Consider the following 26,547-nt stretch of genomic DNA (forward strand, 5'->3'; position numbering starts at 1 on the left):
TGGAGAAGCAAAGGGCCTTGTCAGGCAATGAGTGAGTGGCTGAGTTGGAACTTTCCTAAAACACAAATATTTTCATTGCAGGCCCCTTCCTCTTTCTTGCTCTCTTCCCATTTGCTTCACTGAATGATTTCCTCATGTAACAAAACTGAAATGTGGATGTCTCAACACACCTACACAAGTGAAAAATTCTGCTAGTCTATAAGGTACCCAGGAGACTAATCTTTCTCCTTAGATCTCCTTCAAGGTATTGACTCTATAAAATGGTATCTTCGATTTACAGCGTCCAGAGTTCTTGGTCTTTTGTAGCTCAGTTGGGTCCCTCAGTTTTCCACCCGCTGCTCTCATATTCTCTGCTCTCTCCGAACTCATCATTCATCCTGCTTTTTAAGTCACCCTGGGAAAAAGCAAAGGGTAATATTTAAAAGTAGGGTTGCCAGAGTAAATTCAGAATGCCTAGGTAAATTTGAATTTCAGATAAATGAATATTTCTTTAATATAAATGTGTCCCAAACATTGCATGGGGACATGCCCATATCAAAACCAACTTGTTGCTGTACAGAAATTCAAATTTAACTGGGCATTTTGTATTTTTATTTGCTAAATCTAGCAAACCCTAAATTAACAGCCCAGATTCTGATGTCAGAATGACTTCATTTCAATACTAACTCTTACTCTGAGTAGCTGTATGATTTGAGTAAAATTTTTTTTAACATCTGGGAACTTTAATTTTCTGTTGTGTAAAGTTGGGATAACAATATCACCTATATAATGTTGTTGAAAGGATTAAATAAGATAATATGAGTAAAGTTTTCAGTAGAGTGTTTATCATATAATAGATACTCAAAATGAGTACCTGTTAGGTAGATGGGCATTCAATAGGTAATAAAATCTTGTGTTACATGAATGAATCTCTATAGTATAAATTTAGGGAACTTCACATAGACAGCCCGTCTTCTTAGGGCATACACCTATTTTATACTTAGGCTTTAAAGTAAAACTGTTCATTGTGAAACAGAAATAACTGGGGTTTTTTTTTTTATGAAGCATAATGCAATACCAGTAGCTTTTAGGTATGAGACAACATATAAGCAGGAAAAAATATAGATTATTCAGAGTAATTATTGTACAACACCCAATATGTGGTCCTCCCTTTAGCGTCTCAGGTCACTCAATTTGGTCAACAGGCAGCAGGCAATAATTCTCTGAGTCAACCTGCATCTGGGTAATCTACCAAGAAACGAATGGTCTTAGAGAACACAGAAATAAAGATTCAAAGAAAGTGACTAAGAAAACCTCAGTCAAAGATTTGCTCTTTGTGAATACATCTTCATTTACTTAGAACAACAGAAGCAGGACCCAAGTCTAGGAATAACAATGCTATTGAGCAGGTTTTTAGAATAGGAACCTCAATACTGAAGTAGATACAAGCAGAAGTGAGGGTTAAAATATTTACCAACTCATATGAATAAGAAGTGCCACAAGAAGTATTGGAGCTGGGTACTAAAGGCCCGTTGTCTGTGCAGTTGCTGGATCATAGTAAGATACGCAAGTCCAAAGGGAGGAGCCCGAGGGGCCAGGGTACCTGTGGTGGGAGGAGTTGGAGAGTTGGGGGTAGCAGCTTCATACGAATTGACACGGAAATATCCCAGCATGTGTTATAATCAGTAGAGGCACGCTGGTATGGCAACCAAATAGCAGTCTCGGATACAAGATTCAGACTAGCTTATGTACAAGCCAAGCAAGCAGAACTATCAGCATAGTTTATCAAGAGCTACATGCTTATGAGTTTCATGACCTTAAAATTAGACCGTGATGACTTACTTTTTTGCTCTTTCATTCTAGGTCAGCTGGACTGTAACCTCAGTGAAAAACAGTAATTGTGGAAATTGTATTCACCTATCACAGTGCTCAATAAATAGTTGTTTAACGAATAAATAGCCAGTCAATTTCTTCTAGTATCTGGAGTGTCCTGAGGATATGTCTATTCAGAGGAGCAAAAGCTCTGAGAATTCATTCTGATCTTGAACTGACCTTGGATGTCTGCTCCAGGCTCAAGCTGGTCCCATATCATTTGACCCCTTAGATATCAATTCTTAAGCCTCACCTAAAGAAAAGAATACAAGGATGCTCTACAATTAAATGATGTCCCTAAAGTGGCGCTGAACCCTTAAAGGAGATGGGCAGAACTGCACAAGTTTTCAGAATCCTGAGCTGTAGCTTAAATTTTTTCAATTCTACTCAAATTCTTTTCTGTAGATATCGGTCCAAGTTTACAATTGTAGAGAGAAATAAATTTCAGGAAATAGGTTACCTATGAACTTCAGTCATTTAAGGTCTCATGACAATTTAGGTCTCATGATGAAGTGCCTGTATTCATTTGAGGAAGTGAAAACCAGAACTACATTGCAATTCTGTAACCTATAAACTTCCCATCTTTAAAGAGAAATAGCAGAACAATTCAAATTAGCTGTCTATAACAATAATTCAGTATTTATAATTGACATTAATATGTTGTAATTTGATTTTCATCATTTTATAAGTATGTTCTTAAATATAATTAAAGACTAATTCACAAAATGGTGACAAATGGTGCTATACATTTATACTATATTAAATATGAAACCAACAGGAAATAATAAGAACATTTTTTTACATTTCTACTAGACCTTGAGGGAAAGAACATACCAACATGATTGGAGATCAAAAGTCCCAAATTTCCAATAAGCATTTCCCAAAAGACGGTTGTCTTTATTTTAACATTATGAGAATATTTTGGCCATCATTTCTTTATTTTTGCTTTCAAATATTATTTCATTTATCATGGATTTTCATACATATATAACTGGCTACTTTTGCATGGAAATGACTAGCCATAAAAATATTTAGTTTTCATTTGATTTAATGAATATCTATTGTTTTTGTTTTTCTTCTTGTATTGACTGAAAGCAAGCATCCACTTAACTGCACAATTATTCCAGTTTATTGCACATACTAATTCTCATCAAGCTAACCTTTCACCCTTCATTCCAAATACATGCTATGTAGTAATGTTATTTTATTCAGGTTGCCTGAAGTTTAAGTCATTTTATTTGAAGATAAATATATATGTACGTATATAAACATCTACTCTACTCCTACCCTCAAAGCAGCCTCACAGGAAGAAAATAGCATGTGGAAAATTATGCCCAGAGAGCTATTTATTTGTTTTTCCACTTCCAAAAATCAGTTTCAACAAGACCCAAATGTTAACCATAAAAGCCAAGTCTGCTTAAAACCTTGAATAGACCAGCTTATTATTACCTTGGTTCTTAAGAACCTCAGGGAGACTGGCTACTTTTGGAGACTAATCCATGAGGAAGTTATATAAAACCTAAAAATTCCAAACGTGCAATACAGACTCTATCTCTTGAATTGGTTTCGATGATTGAACGACACTCCTGATAAAAAATCACCTGAGACTGGGTCAAACCTACTGTGGGCCTTCCAATAGTGACCCCAAACCCAAAGATGAGCTATAAATTAAAGTGACCTATACAGGTAGGAAGCAAGACCACATTGGGCATCATTCTTAACCTCTTCTACTTCTTCCCTGCTTAGAAAGAAGGCATTAGCCAAAGAACATATATCTTGACGCAGAGACACAGACAACAGTGTGGTGCTGGCAGGTGGGTGGAGGAGAGAGGCAGGAAATGGGGACACCTGTAATAGTGTCAACAATAAAAATAAAATTAAAAATTAGGATGAGCCCTGACTGGTGTGGCTCAGTGGATTCAGCGCCGGCCTGTGAACCAAAGGGTCGCCGGTTCGATTCCCAGTCAAGGCACATGCCTGGGTTTGTAGGTCAGGTCCCCAGTAGGGAGCGCTCAAAAGGCAACCACACACTGATGTTTCTCTCCCTCATTCTCCCTCCCTTCCCCTCTCACTAAAAATAAAATCTTTACAAAAATAGGATGATCCTTTGTGACTACTGAATCAATAACACTCTCCATTTTTATACAAGCACAAAACCACTACTGTAAAATCTTGAAAAAGTGAGACAGAAAGAAATATATCATTCCACACATTTTGAATAACATTGTAAAAAGGAACAGGATTATCATAGAACTGAAACCCATGATGAAAGACAGAATGAAAAGTAATTACTTAAGGCCAAAATATGCTAAGGCACAATCTCTTATGCATATTTCATTCAAATATTAAAGGAAGCACGTGTGAGGTCAAATGAAAAATAATACCAAATGTATCATATTTCTTTATTTAAATATTGCAATGAATTCTCAGTACACTTTAACAAGTATCTTTGATAATAAGCATTTTGATGACATATATAAGAGGGAATAATTGAAATTTAAGAATATAATTAAGTGCATTTCTAAATTTGATACTAGTTAAATACTGTGGACTTTTATATAATACTATGTATTTTTAATATTTATAAATATGTTTTATAAAGTATTAATACCTATCACTGTATATAAGAGAACTTCACAGCAATACTGTTGCCCAATGAGATTTAATTCCATTTAGAAAAGATAAAGAATAACATTAATATTTTATCTTTTTGGTAACTCAATTAAATGGACAAATTTAGCAATATATAAGACAATGTACACACAACAGTTTTTAAGTATCTACAAGATGCTAAGTCAGGTTTTCCAAAATCTTTACCCATTGTCTCTTCAGAATCAAATGTGTGAATGGTGAATATTGATTAGCAGGGTTATGGGAGGGGATGTTGGAGAAAGAAGTGATTAAAATAAAAACAAGATAAATCAGGGGTACTTATCATTAGATCATAGAAATATAAAGAAGATGAAAATAGTCAAGGAACATATAGCAAGGACTCATGGACCAAGGAGAGGGAGGGAAAAGGGGGGAAGGCAGAGACAAATGTATATAAAAAGTAAATAAATTAATTAAAAAAAAAAAGAAAATAAACTGATTGTGTGATCAAAAAGAACGAGTTGTGAGGGCAATTCAGTCTATAAAATTTAATCAGAGGCCAAAAATATAATTGGAGGGGACTATGTAATCACTAATGCACAAATCTTATTCATATATAATGTAATCATAATAATTCCATAACAAATATGTACAATTTTATTTTGCCAGCAAAAGTGCACACCAATCATTTTACTACATCTAAGAAGAAGCATAAGCTGTCAAGTGTAGAGTTTGGTTTAGTCTGCAATAAACCATACCATTCTTTTAGGTATGTTTTTTACTTTTATTTTAAAGATTTTATTTATTTATTTATTTTTAGAGAGAGCAAAAGGAGGGAGAGAAAGAGCCATGGGTTGCCTCTCGTGCACCCCTTACTGGCCCGCAACCCAGGCATGTGCCCTGACTGGGAACCGCACCGGGGACCCCTCGGTTCGCAGGCTGGTGCTTAATCCACTGAGCCACACCAGACAGGGCAACATGTTTTTTAAATTAACCTATTTAATTTAGATTCCAAAATCACCATAACATCCTGCTGACTTTTATCCTTAACCAGGATCTTGAGTGAAGATAAGCTAAGAAATGTCAAAAGTTGCCAAGAGAGCCTCTTCAGTTCTACACGGTGATTCTCTATGTACTTTGTCCTCTTTCCCTGCATGTTTTCCTTCCTCTCTCCCCTTAAAATCGCCATGTATAACATAACGATACAAAAAAATTGATGCTTGCCCCAGGAAAGTTTCAGAGCATCAGATTTCAATTGCAAATTTCAATGTCAAATTCTATTTTTTCCTTAAACCATTCATCCATATTTTTTCACATATCATTTAAATACAACTTTAGTTTGAATAATTTTCCTTAGGCCATTCTGATTGTCAGTGTAAAACAACTGTATGAATGTTGAAAATAAAAGAAAGAACATTTAAACATTACTTATAAGTCTTTAAACACTTTGTGGTGAAATAAATGCTTCCGTATGATATCATTTCTAGTGGTCCTTTCAGTAGCTGAAAGCAATAATCCTCTCCTCAACTCAGTTTTGTACCACTTTTGCAGTAATAAAGCTGATGAGTGAGAGTGAGGTAATTGATCTGCGGTGCCAGGGGCAATTAAATAAATAAGTACATATGACATTTACAAACACGAATGCGGCAACTGTTAAAGATGTCAAAATAATCAGAAAACATGGTCATGCAACTTAATTATTAAAATTGTCTCCTGAAAGAATGCAAATGTATCATTGGTCAAATAATTTCTCAAAAAATTTAATAACCACATCGCAAAGGAGGTCTGATGTGACTTGATAAACCAGAGAAAACTATTGTTATTTCAGTCTCTTAAGTCAGTCCAATAAAACTCTAATTGGTTCCTACCGTAGATGTGATACAAATTCTCTGCTTTTCTGGTTTGATATTTGTAGGTTAGGAGTGCTGAATTCAGAACTGTTTCTTGAGCAAGAATGTAGGAGAGCTTCCAGGCCTTTCGATACCTCTGTGTTCTGCTCTTGAGAGATTTGAAGGCTAATCTGATTCCCATTATTCATTAGCAAATTGGAAGTCATAAGGTTGGTTATGGAGAGGCACTTAGTGAGATTTTCTTCCAAAAATTGTTTGTAGACTTCATCCACTTTTTTTTCCATATAACTGTTAAGCATAGAATTAGAGAGGGGCTGCTTATGGAACAACATACTTTTTTCTCGAATTTCATCCCCACTCAAAAGTTTTGAGGCAGGTGGTTTCTCTAGAGGCTCAGTGATAGGAGAATGGCCCAATGGGATATCTTCTGAAAGTAAAAGGGGACCATTAAAAGCATCATCACGTATGTGTTCCACGAAGCAGCCTGAGTCATACATGTTCCCCACGTGGTCTCCTCCAATCTGCAGGTCAGGATAATTCTGGTAAATACTTGTACATGACCAAGATCGGTATAAATCCAATTGGCTTTCATCATATTTTTCTCTCTTCGGAATGGGCAATGCAACAGACACATTTCCTGGAAAGGAAATCTCATCCACAGATTTCCTTTGATTTGTATCATTAATATGCTCTGCTGAACTTTCATTCTCAACCTTATATTGACTTTCTATTTTATCAGGGGAAAGTGAATTGTCTTCTAGGTCTAAAAGCTGCTTTTTCCAAGTTTCCTTTTCAGCATCTGAGGTCTTATATGTGAGTGGTTTACAAAATTTTGTATATTTCTGTTCTTTGTATAGGAATTCAATTAGGAAGGCTTCCCCAAGCATCTTATTAGGCAATATTTCTAAACAGAAGGCTGCAGTATATTCCTGAAATAAAAGAACTCATTAGGGCAACATAAATTAAAAGGTCAAATTAAGATTTATCTTCTGTATGAAACACAAGTGATTTAGGGAAGCAGTATCACTCAAAGGATAGAAAATAGGACCAGAAATAAGGATACTTGGGTTCTAATTCTGCCGTTACCTTTTTAATATCAGATAAATTACTGTTACTGGGTCTCAATTTTTCTATTAATTAAATGGTGACAACACTCCTCTGTTTTCTTCACAGGGTTATTGTAAGAATATTATATGAAGCACATGCAAATGTTTTAAAAAGTACAAACTTATGCAAGTGTACAACTATGTATATGTACTTGTCTATTCAGCTGCCATAAATGATTTATTTTAAAGTTATTAGTTAAAATACCTAACCCTTTCTCTATCTTCAAATAGTCTATCTAAAATCAACCTGGTTTCAAGGACTCAGTCTTAATTTAACTGTGTATTAATTACTGTCACTTGAGTCACACACTGAAAAAATTACTATGCCTTAGAATGTGTACAAGGAATGCATATTTATACATAATCTGGACTCATGAACACTTTCAGATTTAAACTATAAATGTAGCCACTTACTTTTTCAATAATCTAAACTGAAATAGACATTAATAGAGACAGAACATTAAAAAAGGGTGCCAGGGGCTAGGGAATCAGAAATTATTAATGTTTAATGAGCACAGAGTTTCCGTTTTGCAAGATGAGAAAGTTCTGGAACCATAGTGGTGATGGTTACACAATAACGTGAATGTACTTAATGCCGCTGAATTGTACACTCAAAAACAATTAAAATGATAAATAAATAAATGCAAATAGTTTTGTCACTTTCTACTACCATGCTTTTTTTCTTTTTCTTTTGCCTTTCCCCCTTCTCCCTTTCTGTCTCTCTCCTCTCTCCCTGCTTCTCCGTCCCTCCCCCCTACTCGCCTTTCCTTCATTTCTTCCTTCCATTCTTTTCTTTTGCACTTAAATTTTATTTTTCAAAGTACTTATTCAGTCTTTTGCATGGTTTGCCTGAAATTTTAAGACTCAATTTTTCCTATAAACGCCATAAGGGTGCAAAAGAAGAAAGCAGACTTGATTCAATACCCCATTTTCCTTTTATAGGTCTATAGTGTCTGCTATAAATGTTTCCAAGAAGCCTACTTACTCATATTTTAAGGGTTTTTGAAAGAAAATCAAACAATACAACACAAAATATGTGAGAATTTAGATTTACCTTTTCTGAATATCAAGATACCTAAAGATTTAGTCTTCTGAGGTTCCAACACTGCAAACAGAAGAAAAGTACCTTTGGCTTCTTTGTTTCTCAGCTGCTGATTATACCTCAGAATGATAACTTCAACCATACAAAACAAGATGGTTCTGCTTTCCATTCATGCCCTAGGACTGAAGCAAACTAACAGGAAAATGAGGTGGTCATGATGTTCACATACCAAAAGAGGATCTTGAAAGTATTTCTTCAATATGCAAATGGCAATGACAGTGGGAAACACTGACAGCAGTAGCTTTTTTCATCCAAGCGAAGACAAGAGGCAAGGTTCTTTTAAAATTTTTAAGTAAAAACTGCAGTATGGAAACCAGCATATTTTGTACCAATGAGTAATTAAAAAGAACTTAAACAGCCACCAGCGAGGTGATGGTTAGGTAAATTATGATACATCTATTACATTAAATACTAAATTAAGCATCTTTAATAATAGAATGATAATAAGCCTTTATTAAGTAGTTATTACAAAACACTCATTCTAAATGTTCTACACATGCTATTTAACTTAAAACAGAAGCTATTATCTGCATTTAACAAAAGAAGCCATGACAGAGAAGGGTTTTATACTTGTTGAAGGCCACAAAGCTAGTAAATGGTGCAACTAGGATGTGTACCAGGCAAGTGAGTTCAGAACCCATGGTCTTAATCACTACACTGCATTGCCTTCACGTGAACTGATGAAATGTGAGTTGCACAACAACATATACAGTAGGATTGCGTCATGTACTATGGGCCAGGCACTTTTCTAAATACTTCACATGTACTAGCTAATTTAATCTTCATCATATCTCTAGGAAACAGATACTGTAATGGTCATTTTACCAGCGAAGAAACTGGGGTGCAGAGAAGTTAGATAAGAGGCTCAATATCACACAGTTTTAAGTGGCATAGAGCCTGTGTTTGAACCCAGGCAGCTTGGCTTCAAAGACTGTGTGCTTAACTTCTCTGCTATAACTGACTTTCTCTTCCTTTTCATTGGCTTAATATATGTAATGATGTCTGTGGAAAAGGATATAAATCAAACTGTTAATAGCAGTTTCCTCTGGGAGGAGGGTGACAGGTAGAAGGTGAAGGGGCAAATTTCCTTGCTGCTTCCTACATTTCTATATGGTTTGCATTCTTCTACAAGTAACATGTATTCATGCACTATTTGCACAATTGAAAAATTAATAATTCACATACACAAAAGGATAAGAAAAATTAAACAGCCTTCTTTATAAATCATTTTCCCAATCTCACGCGTGTCTGCCACATCCGTTAGAATGAGTTCAAACCCAGACACGAATTGCCAAACTAGACTGAGCAAAATTTCTACCTAGTTCATACTTTTGGCTACAATTATCAATACAGCTTTTATTTTACAAGTAATTATGTCAAAGTAATTATCACAAACATCCCATACAATAGGTTAATTATAATTCTGTATGCCATACCAATCCACTTATTTTAGCTTGTCAAAGATATCCTCTTATAAGGAACAGTGTATTAATTTAGCTTGAATTCAAGGACTCGCAGCAAAAACAATTGTGAAAAACAAGTTTTCTACCACTGTCACCACAAAGGAATACTAAAAGAAAATGGAGATCTCAAATGGTTTCTAACTTAGACTCCTTCGTTAGTCATAGCCTATCGCCTTTGCCTCAGTCACCCCTATATCCAATTTCTGCAAATCCTAGCAGTGCCCTGTCCAATGATCCCTGCCTTTCTCTAGTCATTTTGTTCTTGGACTGCTGCAGCTGCTTCCAATCTTATCCCTTTTCAAATCCACTAGACAGTTAGATCCACCTTTCACCCAAACCTGCTAAGTCTTTCAATATCTTCTAAGAATTCATTGACTAACAATAATCATAATTTATCACGTGCATTATAAATCAAAGGTGCCCTTAGGCAACATCTACACTTACGTAATCCTAACAGTAAATCTGCAAGTTATGATTTTGCATATTTTTACAAAACAGGAAACGGCCTCAAAAAGACCAAAAAAAAAAAAAAAAAAAACTAACATGAACCCTGAACGACTATGTTCTTTTCCCTGTTTACTTTTTTAGCTTTTATTCCTACACTTGCTCCCAAACTTTCAATTGCCATGATGTTTCATGACTGTTCTTCTGCCTCAAAGTCCTTTATTCTTATTATTTCCTGGCCGACTATACATTCTTCAGGTTTTTATTTTGCTCTCAGTTCTTAAGCACCTAGCCTGGTAAAGATTTCTCTCCATTTCATTTACCTTATCTTGCTGGTTAGCACTCTCTGAGTTCCTTGAAGGTAAATGCTTTTTCTTACTCATACTGATGTGTTTGTTCCCAAGCAAAATATAGAGTCTGACACTTATTTTCATCAATTATAATTATCATTTTTTAATCTACCGATGCATGTCAGACCATGTGCCTAACATTTTTACATACTGAATTTATTTAATCTTACTTAGGTGATGCTGCCCCGTAGGCATCAATAGAGAAACTGACATTTAGAAAGAAGTAATTTGCCTACGATCCATAACTAGTCCCTTGTAGAGCCACGGAATCCAAATTTGCCTAAACACAAAAGCTGGCGCTACGGTTCTTTGACCTTCCCTCTTAATTCCTATTGCCAATTTTTGGCAAACCTCTAAAATCCTGTCCATGCTGTCGCTATCTTCAACTGCTGGAAAAGGTTAAAACTTAGAAATAAAAGATGACCTATGAATGTATTCAAGAGGAAGCTGACATTACAGTGCAAAGTCATCTTTTTACACAGGGAACAGAGGAAGTGCTATGAGAGGCAGGAACTATTGCACCCACAATTACGAAAACCAAAAGGTCAACTCCCAGGAGGAAAGGGTGTCCCGGAAACCGCAGTCCTCAAGAAGGCAGGAGTGCTGGAGTGGGAAAGGAGTCACCTCTCTGCGCTAGGAGAGAACGTAACAAAGACTGCTATGGTGGGCTGGTCCCATCCAGGTCAGCCTCACACCATTTGCTCTGTCCCTAGAAACCTAGGCAACGCAAGTTTTAATTTATGTCTCTCTTCAATCCTGATACTGTATTTTGGCTGTTTTCTCCCTCAGGAGTCTCAGCCCTTCACTCACAGCTGCAGTTGCAGGAAGATGCAAAAAGGGGCAGCAGGAAGGTAGAGACCATTTGCTCTTCCCCTCCCTCCTCCCCTGGGCCCCGCAGATGAGAGGAAAGGGGGTTTAACTGTTGTTTACAACCCGTGGGAATTCAGACTCTCCCCCCTAGGCCGGTGGAAGTTACTGATTAGTAGCCTCCAGGCCCCCGCATTTCCGGAACAGGCGCTCACCTGCGCCACAAAGGCCATAGTTTCCCAGCCAATCCTGAGCGCAGTGGCCGCCGGCCCTTAGCAACGGCCCCGAGGAAGGGCAGGCTCGAGACTTCGGAAAGCCTACCCGAGCCGTGAGCGACGTTGAAGTGGCTAACTGCGGCTTACTTCTGCAAAGTAGCCTCTGAGTGGGAGCAATGAGCACCATTAATGTCTATTATTCCAGCGTATCAGGGTCTAGGGAGGTGAGTGGAAAGAAGAGTCTCAGCGGGTTAAAAACCAAAAAAGACTACAGTGAAGATAACCTAACTGGGGACTTGAGGATTGTGCTAATATATTACCGTTCTCTCCCTGCCTTTCATTCTTCAGCTTTCTCCTCTCTAGGTTTTCTGGGGTGGGACGTGCGGGGGCGGGGCCTCAGGCAATATGGTTAATGCCCTCACACAGGTTGGGCTCTGGGGCCTAAGAGATTGGGGAGGTTTCTGTGCCCCAAGCTCTAACCACATGAAGGGCTTCCAATAATTTTGTGGATGTTTCGAATGGAAGTGATAAAGGACCCTATTTAGGATGGGAGATGAAAGAGATAAAGATGCCTGCCTAGTTTGGGAGAGGAAGAAATGACCCAAACCTTCAGAAGACTGGGTAGCCCCCAAAAAGCAAACTGATGGTTAATTTTTAAGGAAGTGTATTTGCCTAGATCACGTATTTCTTTTTTTTTTAATTAAAAAATGTTTTGTTAAATGTTTCAGAGTGACATTGGCTAATAAGATTATATCGGTTTCAAGTGTACATGTCTATGAAATATGATCTGTATGTTGCACTGTGTGCCCACCACTCTTAAGTCAAATCATTTTCCATCACCATATATTTGCCCCCCTTCAGCCCTTATTACCACCGCCCCTTCCCCCACCGTAACCACCATACTGTTCTCTGTGTCTACGAGTTTCAGTTTTCTATTCCAAATATGAATGAAATCATATGGTTTGTAGTTAATTCTGACTGACTTATTCTCTTAGCATGATATTCTAAAGATCCATCCATGTTGCAAATGGCACTATTTCATCTTATGTCTGAGTAGTAATCCATTTCTTAACTGAGCTTAGATGAATATTTTGGCCAGGATATAAGTAGATTATAGAACAGTGCTTTCCAGCAGCAATATATTGCCAGCCACATATGCCATCTTAAATCTTCTACTAGCCACTTAAAAGAGAGATTAAATTAATATATTTTATTTAACACAAAAAGGACAAACTGTTATCACTGCAGCATATGAGCATTATAAAAATGGAGATGTTGTATATTCTTTTCTCACATCAAGTCCTCAAATTCCAGTATGTATTTTGCATTTAGAGCACATCTTATTTTGGACTAGCCATACTTCAAGTGCTCGATAGTTACATGTGGTTAGGGGTTAACACGTTAGACAACTCAGTTATAGAAACACCAGCCTATGGTTAAAGACTTAATTTGGCAACGTTTTTGGAGAAGCATGAAAATTGAAGGATTTGGAATTGATTATAAATGACTGACAAACATTTATCACATTCCTGCTGTGGGTCACATACAATGATAAGCGCAGGGAGGAATCACAATCGATCTAAGCCTAGAAAGAATGCATTGCTTTTGCATAAAGCCTTGTCAGAAAGGTTAGGGATTTGGCCTGGGTACTACGAAATAGCAAGAAGCGGTCTGAAAAAGAAAACTGTAGACAATTTGACTCATTATTTTGGAATGTTGTGATTTATGTTGTTGAGCATGATCCTACGAGACTGTAAGAGGGAACTAATTTGAATCAGTAAGGACCACAATGGATAGAGCAAAAAGCTTACCCGCCTGTCGGTCTGTCCCTCAAACTGTAAGGTGAAATTCATCTGCAGGACTTGTTAAAACTTTTCCTAGAACTCACTCCCAGAGAATCGGATTCTGTAGTTTTGGAGTGAGGCAAGGCTGATGCTACCTGCTCTTAGGAGCCATGGTCAAACTAGCATTGGTTTAAGCAATTGCTCTTTTCTTAAAGGGCTCTTCCTAAAAGGTTTTGGAAAACTACAGCAAAAGTTTGACTTAAGTCATAGGCACTATGCTTTCGCAATTTTAAAAACTAATGTGACTCAGAAAGTGGAAATGTTTCAGTTTGGAATTTCAGAAATTTCTGAGCTCTGAAATATAGGCAGAGGTTTCTCGTAGACATTTATAACCCACTGGAGATTTTCAGCCCCCCGTAATTTGTCCACACATTAAACATATTTGTATATTATATACACTATATGTATGTGATGTAGATATATATGAAAATCACATAACTTTTGTTCCTCAAAGAAGTACCACATCATTAAAAGCTTTTTCCTCTTCCATGGCATAATGGACAGGGAAAATAAAAATTAAACATGGCACTTTGGGATCAGTTGATTAACATCTTTCTGTCACTTTACATCTTTACCTAGGTGAAGCAGAGACAGGAGGAAGTTATCAGAATTTTAGATGCTTACAAAATAAATTATGAGTTAATAGATATTTCTATCAGCTTGAAAAAACTTCAACAAATGAGGATGAAGGTTTCCAGCCCAAAAGCTCTACCGCCTCAGATATTCAATGGCCAAGAATATTGTGGAGTAAGTGTAAATGTTTATTTTTATTTTATTTTTATTTTATATCTTAAGGTCCCATATTGTACGTGGGGAAATAATACATTTATGAAATGCAATGGTAAGGCTTCTCCATTTACAATATATCCCTGAAGACAAAGCAATTTGTGCTTTGGTACAAAAAGATTGTCACAAAAAAAAAAAAGCTATATCATGCTGCTTGTTTTGGAATACTTATGCAGTATTTTTCATATGTTATAGTATGAACTTCTGATACTCTGGGGAATTTTTTTTTTTAAATCTAACTTAGCTGACAGAAATTTGCAAAGGCCCAGGCAAGATAATTGGGAAAGTTACCTAGACATTTGAGTTTAATGAGTTAATAAGTGAGAATTTTTAGCCTTGATATTACGAATTAATTTTGATCCCTTTTAGGATTTTGAAATGTTTAACAAGGCAAAGGAGAACAAAGAGATTCTGAAATTCCTGAAGTTGGAATGAATGGGCGTAAGGGCATGAACGATGTTTACCAACGTGACTGACATGGGCCTGCGTATATTTCCATCTACATCTGTCACTTTTAATTTTAACAATAAAACGGTTTCACTAAAATTAATTGCTGTCTAGATTAAGTCGTATTCATTAAGAGGTGCGGCTTTACCATTTCAGATGAGATCGGGCGTGTTGGGGTGGTATGGCCTTGACGAGCTTTTACCATTTCAATCATGCGTTAAAGTCATTTATCTATTACGCTGTGAACATTTTATAAAAACTGTGTAAAAAAACCCATTGTTTTCTATCTATCCTTAAGTCCCTAGTAGCTGTCAATTTATAGGCAAGAAATAGACTTTTAATGCAATTTTCAACTTACTTTCAGCTTTATTTTGTAAAATGTTTCTCAGCGTGACAGAGGCTTACAATTTGTACTGGAGCTGTTAAAAAAGAAAAAAGCAAATAACTGGACCCCATTCCAAGGCCTCCTAAGTGGAAATGGGGGAGAATAGAAAACTGTGTTTTTAACAACCCCCCCTGGTGATCTCTTTTTGTACACTTCAGTCTGGAAACTAAGAGTAAAGAATAGCAATTTTAGGTCACCGTTCCCTGGACCTCCAGCTCTGTTATAAATCGTAGTCTTCTTCCAAACCTATTTTTACTCCCGTGGTTCCTATCTTGTTGAATGGTAACTGCATTCAATCAAACCCCGACTGAGAAACCTGGACATAGTCATTAATATTGCACACTCCCTCACGCCCATATGCAACCCGTCACCAAACCCTAGTTTTCATATCCCAGTTGCCCCACACTCTGCAGCTTTCCAGCTACTGCCTTTGCTCATGTCTTCACCAGTTTTGCCTGTACTTTTGTAATAATAACTTCCTATTTCCAGTTTTACTAGTTTGACATCTGCTCTCCTCATTACTGTTAAATCAGGGCTTTTCAATCTTGACTGAACCATGGAATCACCTGAGGAACTGGGAAAAAACATGGCTGAATCCCATTTTGAATGATTCTATGTACAACTATATTTGGGAACAATAGCCTTAAAAGGATCTTTCTAAAACATGACTTTAGGTGTATGGAGCCTGCAGCATAAAGTTTCTCACAATGTGGTGTAGGGAAAACACCTCTCAGAATCACCTGGAGAACATAATAAATATGCAGATTCCTGAGCCTTGCCCCATAACTCTAAAAAGTTGGGGCAAAAATATTTAAATTTTAAATGAACATCTCCAGATGCACACTTACTTCTGAGAAGTGTTAAAATCTAAACTTCGTACTCATTCTATTTTGTTTATTAGTATATTTTGTTCATTAGATCCCACATATGGTATCTTTCATTGACTGGCTTATCTCTGTGTAATAATCTCCAGGTCTATCCATGCTGTCACAAACGGTAAGATTACCTTCTTTTTATGGCCGCATACTATTCCATTGTGTAGATGTACCACAGCATTTTATCCACTCATCTACTGATGGGCACCTGGGCTGTTTCCAGATCTTGGCTATGATAAATAATGCTGCTATGAACACAGGGGTGCACATATTCTTTCGAATTGGTGTTTCAGGATTTTTAGGATATATTTCCAGAAGTGAGATCACTGGGTCAAAAGGCAGTTCCACGTTTAATTTTTTGAGGAAGCTCCATACTGTCTTCCACAGTGGCCGCACCAGCCTGCATTCCCACCAACAGTGCACATCCTTGCAAGCACTTGCTGTTTGTTGATTGATTGATGGTAATCATTCTGACAAGTGTGAAGTGGTATCTCATTGTGGGTTTTTGTAAAGGTTTTACTTATTTATTTTTAGAGAGAGGGAAAAGGAGGAAGAGAAGGAGAAAAACATCCATATGTGGTTGCTTCTCGCATGCTCCCCACTGGGGACCTGACCTGCAATCCAGGCATGTGCCCTGACTGGGAATTGTACCATCGACCCACTGGTTCACAGGCTGGCACTTGGTCCAGTGAGCCACACCAGCCAGGGTCTCATTGTGGATTTAAAAATACATATTTTACTTATTTATTTTTAGGGAGGGGAAGGGAAAGAGAAGGAGAGAAACATCGACATGTGGTTGCCTCTCGCGTGCCCCTCACCGGGGATCTGGCTTGCAGCCCAAGCATGTGCCCTAGACTAGGAATCAAACCAGTGACCCTTTGGTTCACAGGCTGGCAGTCAATCCACTGAGCCACACCAGGGGTCGTTGTGGTTTTAATTTGCACCTCTCTAATGATTAGTGATGTTGAGCATCTTTTCATATGTCTATGGGCCATTTGTATGTCCTCTTTGGAGAAGTGTCTATTCAGGTCCTTTGACCATTTTTTAATTGGATTGTTTTTATGGTGTTGAGTTCTTCTTAAGTTTTGTTATTAAACCCTTATCAGATCTATTGACAAATATTTCCTCTCATTCAGTGGGTTGTGTTTTCATTTCATTGATGGTTTCTTTTGTTATGCAAAAACTTTCTAGTTTGATGAGGTTCCATTTGTTTGTTTATTTTTTTCCTTTCTTTCCCTTGCCCTAGGAGACATACTGGGAAAAATAATGCTATGAGAGATACTTGAAATTTTACTGCCTATGTTTTCTTGTAGAATGTTTATGGTTTTGCTAGTTAAAGTCTTTTATCCATTTTGAGTTTATTCTTGTGCATGGTGTAAGTTGGTGTTCTAGTTTTCTTTGCATGTACTTGACGATTTTCCCAATACTGTTTATTGAAGAGACTTTCTTTACTCCATTATATATTCATGTCCCCTTGTTAAATACTGACCATAAAAAACGTGGGTTTATTTCTGGGTCTCTGTTCTCCTACACTGATCTATATACCTATTCTTATGCCAGTACCAGGCTGTTTTGATTACAGTGGCTTTGTAGTATAGTTTGATATCAGGTATTGTGATACCTCCACCGTTGTTCTTCTTTTTCAACATTGTTAAGGCTATTTGCAGTCTTTTTTGGTTCATAGAAATTTTTGAAATATTTGTTCTAGACCTGCGAAATGTGCCATTAGTATTAGAATAGGAATTACGTTGAATCTATAGATTGCTTTGGGCAGCATGAACATTTTAATATTAATTCTTCTTGTCCATGAATATGGTATATGCTTCTACTTATTTGTATCTTCCTCAATTTCTTTTTAGTGTCCTACAGTTTTCCAAGTATAGGTCTTTTACCTCCTTGGTTATGTTTATTCTTAGGTACCTTATTTTTTTTTCTTGTAATAGTAAATAGGATTGTTTTCTTCATTCCTCTTTCTGATAGTTCATTACTGGTGTATACAACTTTAATTTAAAAGATAAATTCATAAAAAGAATGAACCTGTGTTATTGCTACAAAATGTATAAAGATTCGATTGTGATGACATAATGGGGGGTTGGGAAAGACCTATATATAAGAGCAGAATTTTTATATGCTATTTCAGTTAAAGTGGTACAAATGCAAACTAAATTGTTATAAATTAGGAAAATTAATGATAATCTCTTTGGTAACCATAAAAAAATCTTTAAAATATATGCAAAAGGAAATGAGAAGGGAATCAAGATGCCCTACAATAAACTATAAAAATAAATACAAATGAAGGCAGTAACTGAGAAGATGAGGAGCAGAAAAGGTGTAAGACATATCAAAAATATGAAAATAGCAGAAGTTCCTTTTTATTAGTAATTACTTCATATGTAAATGGAGTAAAGTCTTCAATCAAAAAGCAGAAATTGACATAATGGATTAAATAATCTAACTATATGCTGTCTACAAGAGGCTCACTTTACCTTTTTTAACAGCTTTATTGACACACAATATACTCTACATATATAAAGTGTACAATTTTGCAGGTTTAGAAATGTGTGTGTGTGTGTGTGTGTGTGTATGTGTGTATCCATAAAACCATTACCACAATCAAGGGAATGAACATACCCATCACCCCAAAAAGTTTCTTAAGAACCGTTTGTAACCTCCGTTTGTAACCCTCTCTCCTGCTCTACCCCCGCCCACCCCCAGGCAACCACTTATCTGCTATCTAACACTATACATTCATTTGTATTTTTAAAAGTTGTCATAAATGGAATCATGCCATATGTACTACCTTTTCTGGCTTCTTTCAGTCAGAATAATTATTCTGAGATTCAGCCATGTTGCGGCATGTATTGATAATAGTTTATTCCTTTTTACTCCTGAATATTATTCCATTGTATGAATACACCACCATTTTATCTATTGGCCTGTTGGTAAACATTTGGATTGTTTCCAGTTTTTAATGATCACAAAGCTGCTTTGAACATTCATGTGGAAGTCTTTGTATGGACCTATACTTTCATTTCTTTTGAGTAAATTCCTAGGACTAGAATGACTAAGTCATAGGGTAGCTGTGTTTAACTTTTTATTTATTATTTATTTATTTATTTATTTATTTATTTATTTATTTATTCTTAGAGGGGAAGGGAGGGAGAAAGAGAGGGAAGGAATAATCGATGCGTGAGAGACACATCAATTGGTTCCCTCTCACATGCCCACAACCAGGGACCTAGCCCATAACCCAGGCATGTGCCCTGACTGGGAATCGAACAGCTGATGTTTTGGTTCACAAGCTGGCGCTCAGTCCACTGAGCCACACCAGCCAGGGCTGTTTACTTTTTAAGAAACTGTCAAACAGTTCCCAGAATGGTTGTATCATTTTACATCCCCAATGGCAATGCAGGACAGTTCCAGATCCTCCACATATGATTTGGCATAAAACAACCTTTTGATTGTAAACATTTCAATAGGTGTGCATATTTCTAGTGACTAATGAGGCACAACATCTTTTTATGTGCTTATTTGTCACCCACACTTCTTTGTGGGTGAAATATCTACTCCGATCTATCTCCAATTTTTTTATTGATTTGTTTTGTTTTCTCGTTATCAAGATTCCTTGCCATGGCTGGTGTGGCTCAGGGGATTGAGCACCGGCCCATGAACCAAAAGGTTGCTGGTTTGATTCCTGGTCAAGGCACATGGCTGTGTTGTGGGCCAGGTCCCTAGATGCGGGCGTGTGAGAGGCAATCAATCCATGTTTCTCTTGTTCATTGATGTTTCTCTTTCTCCCTCTCTCCCCCTCTTTCTGAAAATAAATAAAATCTTTAAAAAAAGAGTTATTTATATATTTCAGATACAAATCCTTTATCAAATGTGATTTGCAAACATTTTCTTCAATACTGTGATTTGACTTAACATTTTTATATACTTTATTTTTTAATTATAATGCACTTCCGCTATTACTTTTTATTGGTTTAAGGTGTACAGCATACTGGTTAGATAATCATATACTTTACGAACTGTTTCCCCTGGTATTTCCAGTCCCCACCTGGCATGATACAGAGTCATCACATTATTATTGACTCTGTCCCCTGCGCTATGCTTTACATCCCCATGACTATGTTGTAACTACCAATATGTACATTTTAATCTCTTCACTTCCTTCACCCAGTCCCTCAACGACCCTAGAGGGTGTTTTGCTATTTGAAGTCAGTCAGTCAGAGAAAGACAAAGACCATATAATTCTATGTGGAATACAGAGAATAATATAAATGAAAAAACAAAACAGAAACAGATTCATAGATACAGAGAACAAACTGATGGTTGCCAGAGGGGAGTGGGGTTGGGGGATTGGGTGAAAGAGGTGAACAGATTGAGGACGCACGGATTGGCAGTTACAAAATAGTCATGTGGATATAAAGTACAGCATAGGGTATGTAGTCTATAATATTGTAATAACTATGTAGGGTACCAGGTGGGGACTGGAAATATCAGGGGAATCACTTTGTAAAGTATACAATCGTCTAACCACAATGCTGTACGCTTGAAACTAATACAAAATAATATTGAATGTAAACTGTAACTGAAAAAAGAAATAAGAACATATAAAATATTAAAAAAGAAAAGAAAATCCATAGAATGGGAGAATATATTTACAAATCACGTATCTGATAAGACTTGTATTCTGAATATATTGCATAAACACAACTTAAAAAAATAACCCAATTGAAAAATGCATAGTGTTTGAAAGATATATTTACAAAGAAGATATATAGGTAATCATAATCACATGAAAAGATGCTCAACATACTTAGTCATCAGAAAAATGCAGATCACAATTATAATGACATACCAATTTACAGCCACTAAAATGACTATACTCAAAAAGACAAATAATAACAACTCTTGGCCAGAAAATGGAGAAATTGGAACCCTCCTATACTGCTGGGTGGGGATATAAAAGAGTGCAGCAACTTTGGAAAACTTTGGCAGATCCTCCAATTTTTAAACATAGAACTACCATATGACTTACTCATATATACACTCCAAAAAAAAAAAAAACCCTAAAAACGTGTTGAAACAAAACAAAATGTACACGATATTCATAGCAGTACTATGTATAATAGCCCAAAAGTGGAAAGAGCTTAATGTCTGTCAACTGATTAATGGATAAACAAATATGGTTGTATCAATACAATGGAATATTATTTGGCAATAAAAAATGAAGTCCTGATGCATACTAGAACACGAATGAAGCTCAAAAACATGGTACCCTGAAGAAGCCAGTCACAAAAACCACATATTATATGACTCCATTTATGTGAAATATTCAGAATAAGTAAATATATAGCGACAGATAGTAGATTAGCAGTTGTATAGGGCTGAGGGAGGAGGGGATGGGGAATGAGTGCTAATGAATACAGAGTTTCTTTGGTGGGTGATGAAATATTCTAAACTTAAATTGTGATGCTTGCACAAGTCACAATATACTAAAAATCTTCAATTGTACAGTTTAAATGGGTAAATTTTATGGTGGGTGAATTATAGTTCAATGAAGATGTTAAAAAGGAAATTACACTAAAATGAAAATTGTATAAACAGTATGGTCACTATTTCAGTAGAAATACAGATTTTTGTTTGCCTAATAAAAGGAGATGACTGATAATATTCAAAGATGAGGTAGAGAAGTTGGGAGCGGAAAATTAGAAGGTTCAAATTAATCAAATGTGAATGTCTCTTAATCAGTTATATTGGAATTAAAAAAAGAAATACCAATTTATTTTACTCAGAAAACAATATCAATGTCAATCTTTCTGTATTTTAAACATCCACAGCTGAGTAATAAAATCCATGAGAACCTTTCTTTTTTCTTCTGAATTAATGGAATATGTGTAATGAAATCTGTCTCCACAAAATTCTCTGTATTTAGACTTTCCAAGCAAGTAGTTAACAATTTCTGTTTCAAAATTCTGTTTCCTGTGTATGGGAAATGCCAAAGAAGTGTTGGCATTTAACAATACCATCAACAACTAATTTGCATTGCTTAGTGAAAATGCAAATTTTCCTAGAGGTCATATATTCTTAAAGACAATTAACCTCTAAAAAGGCAAAATATTAGCATGTCTGAGTTATAAACAGAAAGATGCCAAAAGTAATATAACAAGTAGCAACAGTTATATTTTGCAGGCAAATTTTGTGAAAATTCTTTATAAAATTCACCTTAATATTCAGAATTTAACTTCCTTTTATTATATCTACCAAACATATAGTGCTCAGCTAACAAAATGAAAGATGTCAGTTTAGGAAGACTCAATCCAACCTTTTACTTTATATATATATAAATATATATATAAAGTATATATATATATCTATATATATAGTTAATTTTAAGTTATACTCTAGCAGATATAAACATTTCAAAAAGGTCATCTATTTTTGAAGACTGTTTTTGACAGTATCACCTTATTGGATACTAAAATAAAAATAAAAATGTCCACAGAGATTATTGCAAGTAGCATCATCAGCATTTAATAAAGCTCGGGAAAAAATATTGACCCATTTTTTACACATTTTCCAGAATCTATTACAAAGCACCCTGTATTCTCTAGAGTTCTCCAGAGCATATTTTTGTACAGAAAACAATGGAACATTTCTTTGACTTCAGTGTATATTGCAAAATTCAGGACCTTAAACAGAAAATTTAGAAATTGCATTTAAATTGTTTTCTTTGTTATCGTCTCCTTTATTCTTCCCCACTCTCTGAAAAAAACATGCATTACTCATCTAAAATTGCTGTTAAACTATTTAGAAACTCCAGGAATGCATAAATTATATTTCTAAAAGTACTGAGTTTATTTTAAAGCATCACATCGAGTTTGAATCTCAGTAAACAAAATCATGTCTTCATTATGTGCCGATTTTACCAAAGAGTACAGACTCAAAAACATCAAATAATGTGATAATGTAATTTAAAAAGGTGGTTTATTAATAAAGTAGTGGAACTAAAGTACAATATGCATATCTTATGGGTCAGTGATTAAGGCCATGATGTTTCTTGTCTTCTTAGAAGTTTTTAGAATTAACATTTTTAAAAAATGAATTTTTACCTGATATTTGTGCTATTTGCTGGAATAAAGGCATACAAAATATTCTGGATACTTAGATTAATGTATTCATACAATATATGGCCATGGTGAAATAAAAAGATCAAGTATCTGAGAGAGAGTGGCATTTGGGATTACAATTTGCTTTAAAAGGGGGAAACCACTAAGATATTTTTAGCAAATACCCCCCCAAAAATAGTCTTGGACAATGGATGCAGACCTATTTTATAACAGTTACTTAAAAGTCTGAGCTCTTTACAAAAGGGTGCCACTTTAAACGTACTTACCATCCTACTTCTATAACATACATAAGCACCCTGGGCCAAGCAACTTCGAGACATGATTGCATCATAGCTGTGTAATTAAGCAAGAAACTTGTCAACTGAATGCATCTTTTGTGTGTGTGTGGGGGAGGTCATCTGTTCTGATCACTGAAATATACAGTGAAAGGCTACATTTAGAAGCCTAGAAAACCTGTGCTTCAGTACACAGAAGTTTCAACTACAAAAGAATGGGAATGTTATAATTACTATAGGAAATTACAATGTCTGCCATATCATAAACATTAGCCGCAACTACATTTTAGTCACAATAACGTCACATCAAAAAGGTACATGTTTTTGTTCACTAAAATTAATGAGGCAATTTGGAAACCAAAGACAGATTCTTTCTCTCTCTCCTTTCTAAATTCCTCACTGTAGAGCTACAGATATACTTAAGCTGCAATAATAATACCAACAAAGTACACAAGTGTTTGCTTTTTAAAATCACTGAAGTATATAAAATGCCTTGGCAGATAACAAAACTATTCCATGACAGCTACTTAAAATTTTACGTTCATCTGGCATTCTCCTCATCATAACATTCACATTTAATTATGTATTCATTTTGATTGTTTGCATGCGAAAACACCAACTAATCTATTATTTCAACACTAAGCCTATTTCTTTTGAAGCCAAGAGAATTCTGCTATTTTATAAAAAAACAATGGAGTCTCCTTTTCCGGGATGCTTAAGGCACAATGTTTAAGGTTCATGCTTGCTGCTTTGCCTGAGCTTCTGCTTCCTGAAATGAAAAAAAAGAAACATAACTTAGATTTAAATATCACCCAAGCAGACGCCCATGCTATTTTGGTTGGACTACATTAGCTTAAATTACTAAGAATAGTGAAAAGCAGAAAGTGGCCCTTGGAAATGACTGTTCTACCCGGGATGAGAATCATCCTTTGTGCAGTGTATCTAAACTGTATACTGTGCCGCTTGGTAGTCACTTAGCAGCTGTCCCAGTTATCAGATCAACTGCTTTAGTGCCGTTGCCCTTGTGTTCAAGTCGCCCTTATTTTACTTAATCATGTCCCCAAAGCACAAGAGCAGTGACGCTGGCAGTTCGAGTGCTCCCTGTAGGTGAAAAAGTGAGTAGAGGACAAGAAGAAATTTTCAGAGAGGTAGAGACCACATTCACACAACTTTTATTACAGTACGTTGTTATAAATCTTCTATTTTAGTATTACTTTTTCTTGTTACTCTCTTGTGTCTAATTCAAAAATTAAACTTTATCATAGGTGTGTATATGTATAGGAAAAATCATCGTATATATAAGATCCAGTACTATCCATGGGTTCAGGCATCCACTAGGGGGTCCGTGAATAAGGGGGGTGACTCTATTATCAGTGTGCAGGTACATTCCAATGCAGTGGTTCCTGCTGCTGCCTCTGTAAAAGATGCCTTGGTGTCCAGTACTTTGGAATCCCTAACAGCTCTAATGCTATGTCCTCTGTGAACCCTTTCCCAAATTCCTTGCTAGTAATGTGCGATCATTTCCTCAGGATACCTATAGTACTTCATTCACACCAATGGTATAGAATTTACCACAATATGTATTGAATTACAATTATTTGTAGACATATATGTTGTATAACTATTTGTGTGTGTGTGTGTGTGTGTGTGTGTGTGTGTATACCTCCCTAGATTATAAACACTGTGAATTTAAGGACTATGATGTATTCTCTGTATTTGCCTCATCATACATGTCCATCAGTACTTGATATTCAATAAATATTTGTTGAATGAAGAAATGAATGAAGGCCTCCTACTTTTAACAGAAGGAGAGGCTGTCATTGTTACAAAAAACAGACTAGTGTTCCTTTTGTAGTTCCTATGTACTGACATCAATGACTTAACTTGGGCTTTACTCACTTATTTAAATAATAATGCCTTACCTAACATTTCTTATGACTTAAATTACTCAAAAACTTAAAATAAGCAATTTAAGAAAGTTTGACAAGGAAACAGAATTTCACAGTGACTCAGATAACAATGCTAGTAAATGGTTTGTAGTGAAAATATGAACAATAACACAGACTCTCAAAATTAGAGAAGGGGATAGAGTTCAATGGACCTGTTTAACATAAAATCAGTTCCTAATAACAAAATGTAAACTGATAGAACAGGGGACATATATTCTGATCAAACCAGCGAGGGTGAAGAAGACCTTTGGTAAAAGGCAAAGGTACATTTAAAGCCCATAGCTTTGAGACATTTCATTATACAGGCAATTGAATTTTTCATTCTTTTCTTTATCTGGTCTCCATGGGAACACTGCCACTTGAAAAATTAATTTGTTGTTGGCAGAGAAAAAGCCCCAAATTTAGCCAGCAATTTAGCAACCAGTTTTGAAACTCAAATGCTCTCAGTTAATTTGAATAAATGATTGTAACATTTGCCTCACACAAAGACGATAAATGGCTGCCAAGAAGATTACCATGAACTAAGATGCTTCATGTCGATGTAGAACCGTGAAAGACAGCTAGAATAACTGAAGTCTTGAAAATGCTTACCACTTATTTGTGAATGGGTCAATGAGAGATTTGCTGCCTTGAATAGCTTGATGAAGAAGTTACCTCTTACTCACATACTTATAAGACCCACCAGGGATGAAGTACATGCAGACCAGGACCATTTCCTTTCAGTTCTATTGCAAGGCCTCTGGCTTAATCTGAGTGCTGAATAAAGGTGGAAATCTTACTGATTGAAAAACTTAGCGGAAATAAAACAGGCCTAGAAAACAAGAAAATCATACCTTTGAGCCAGGCGGGGCTGTCAAGCCTAAAAAGGCATACACTGCATTATTTTCTCTGGCTTCAAAGAAGGCATCATAGTCCTTGGTGGGAACAAAAAGGCAAAAAGAATTAGCAGTTTGCAACCAAATAAAGGAAAGAAAATGAGGACATTTATTCAAAGCAGCTTGACTAGTCACCCTCCTTGGTGGCAGCAGGCTAACTAATTAGTTAGAATCCATGGAAAGGACAGTGAAGAGGCT

At 36.1% G+C, this 26,547-nt stretch overlaps 3 protein-coding genes across 3 annotated transcripts in view; 1 reads left to right on the plus strand and 2 right to left on the minus strand.

Moving 5' to 3' along the window:
• Positions 1-6,307: 6,307 nt before the first annotated feature.
• Positions 6,308-7,187, minus strand: LOC129065334 (TLR adapter interacting with SLC15A4 on the lysosome-like). The gene has a single exon (XM_054566600.1). The coding sequence runs from the start codon at positions 7,178-7,180 to the stop codon at positions 6,308-6,310; it is 873 nt and encodes a 290-aa protein (XP_054422575.1). The 5' UTR covers positions 7,181-7,187.
• A 4,769-nt stretch (positions 7,188-11,956) lies between these two features.
• On the plus strand, positions 11,957-14,845 carry LOC129065335 (SH3 domain-binding glutamic acid-rich-like protein 3). Its single transcript, XM_054566601.1, has 3 exons — positions 11,957-12,004; positions 14,204-14,371; positions 14,780-14,845. Exons 1-3 carry the CDS (start codon positions 11,957-11,959, stop codon positions 14,843-14,845), a joined length of 282 nt encoding a protein of 93 aa, XP_054422576.1.
• A 7,798-nt stretch (positions 14,846-22,643) lies between these two features.
• SH3BGRL (SH3 domain binding glutamate rich protein like) overlaps positions 22,644-26,547 on the minus strand; it is a 58,354-nt gene continuing 54,450 nt past the window's right edge. Inside the window, exons 3-4 of the mRNA XM_054566649.1 lie at positions 26,308-26,388; positions 22,644-24,294 (exon numbers count right to left, since the gene is read on the minus strand). Of these exons, the coding sequence (XP_054422624.1) occupies positions 24,262-24,294; positions 26,308-26,388 (114 nt within the window). The 3' untranslated portion in view covers positions 22,644-24,261. The remainder of the gene's footprint in view (positions 24,295-26,307; positions 26,389-26,547) is intronic.

This window comes from Pteronotus mesoamericanus, unplaced genomic scaffold (genome assembly GCF_021234165.1).
Source record: "Pteronotus mesoamericanus isolate MK-2021 breed Mesoamerican mustached bat unplaced genomic scaffold, CSHL_Meso_final contig_177, whole genome shotgun sequence".
NCBI classification, from domain to species: Eukaryota; Metazoa; Chordata; class Mammalia; order Chiroptera; family Mormoopidae; genus Pteronotus; species Pteronotus mesoamericanus.

Bases quoted from the DNA above. Each gene is read 5' to 3' on its own strand.
- LOC129065335 (XM_054566601.1), top strand. From the start codon at position 11,957: ATGAGCACCATTAATGTCTATTATTCCAGCGTATCAGGGTCTAGGGAG. The intron at 12,005-14,203 runs GTGAGTGGAAAG...ATCTTTACCTAG, and splicing joins GCGTATCAGGGTCTAGGGAG to GTGAAGCAGAGACAGGAGGA. The intron at 14,372-14,779 runs GTAAGTGTAAAT...GATCCCTTTTAG, and splicing joins ATGGCCAAGAATATTGTGGA to GATTTTGAAATGTTTAACAA.
- LOC129065334 (XM_054566600.1), bottom strand. From the start codon at position 7,180: ATGCTTGGGGAAGCCTTCCTAATTGAATTCCTATACAAAGAACAGAAA.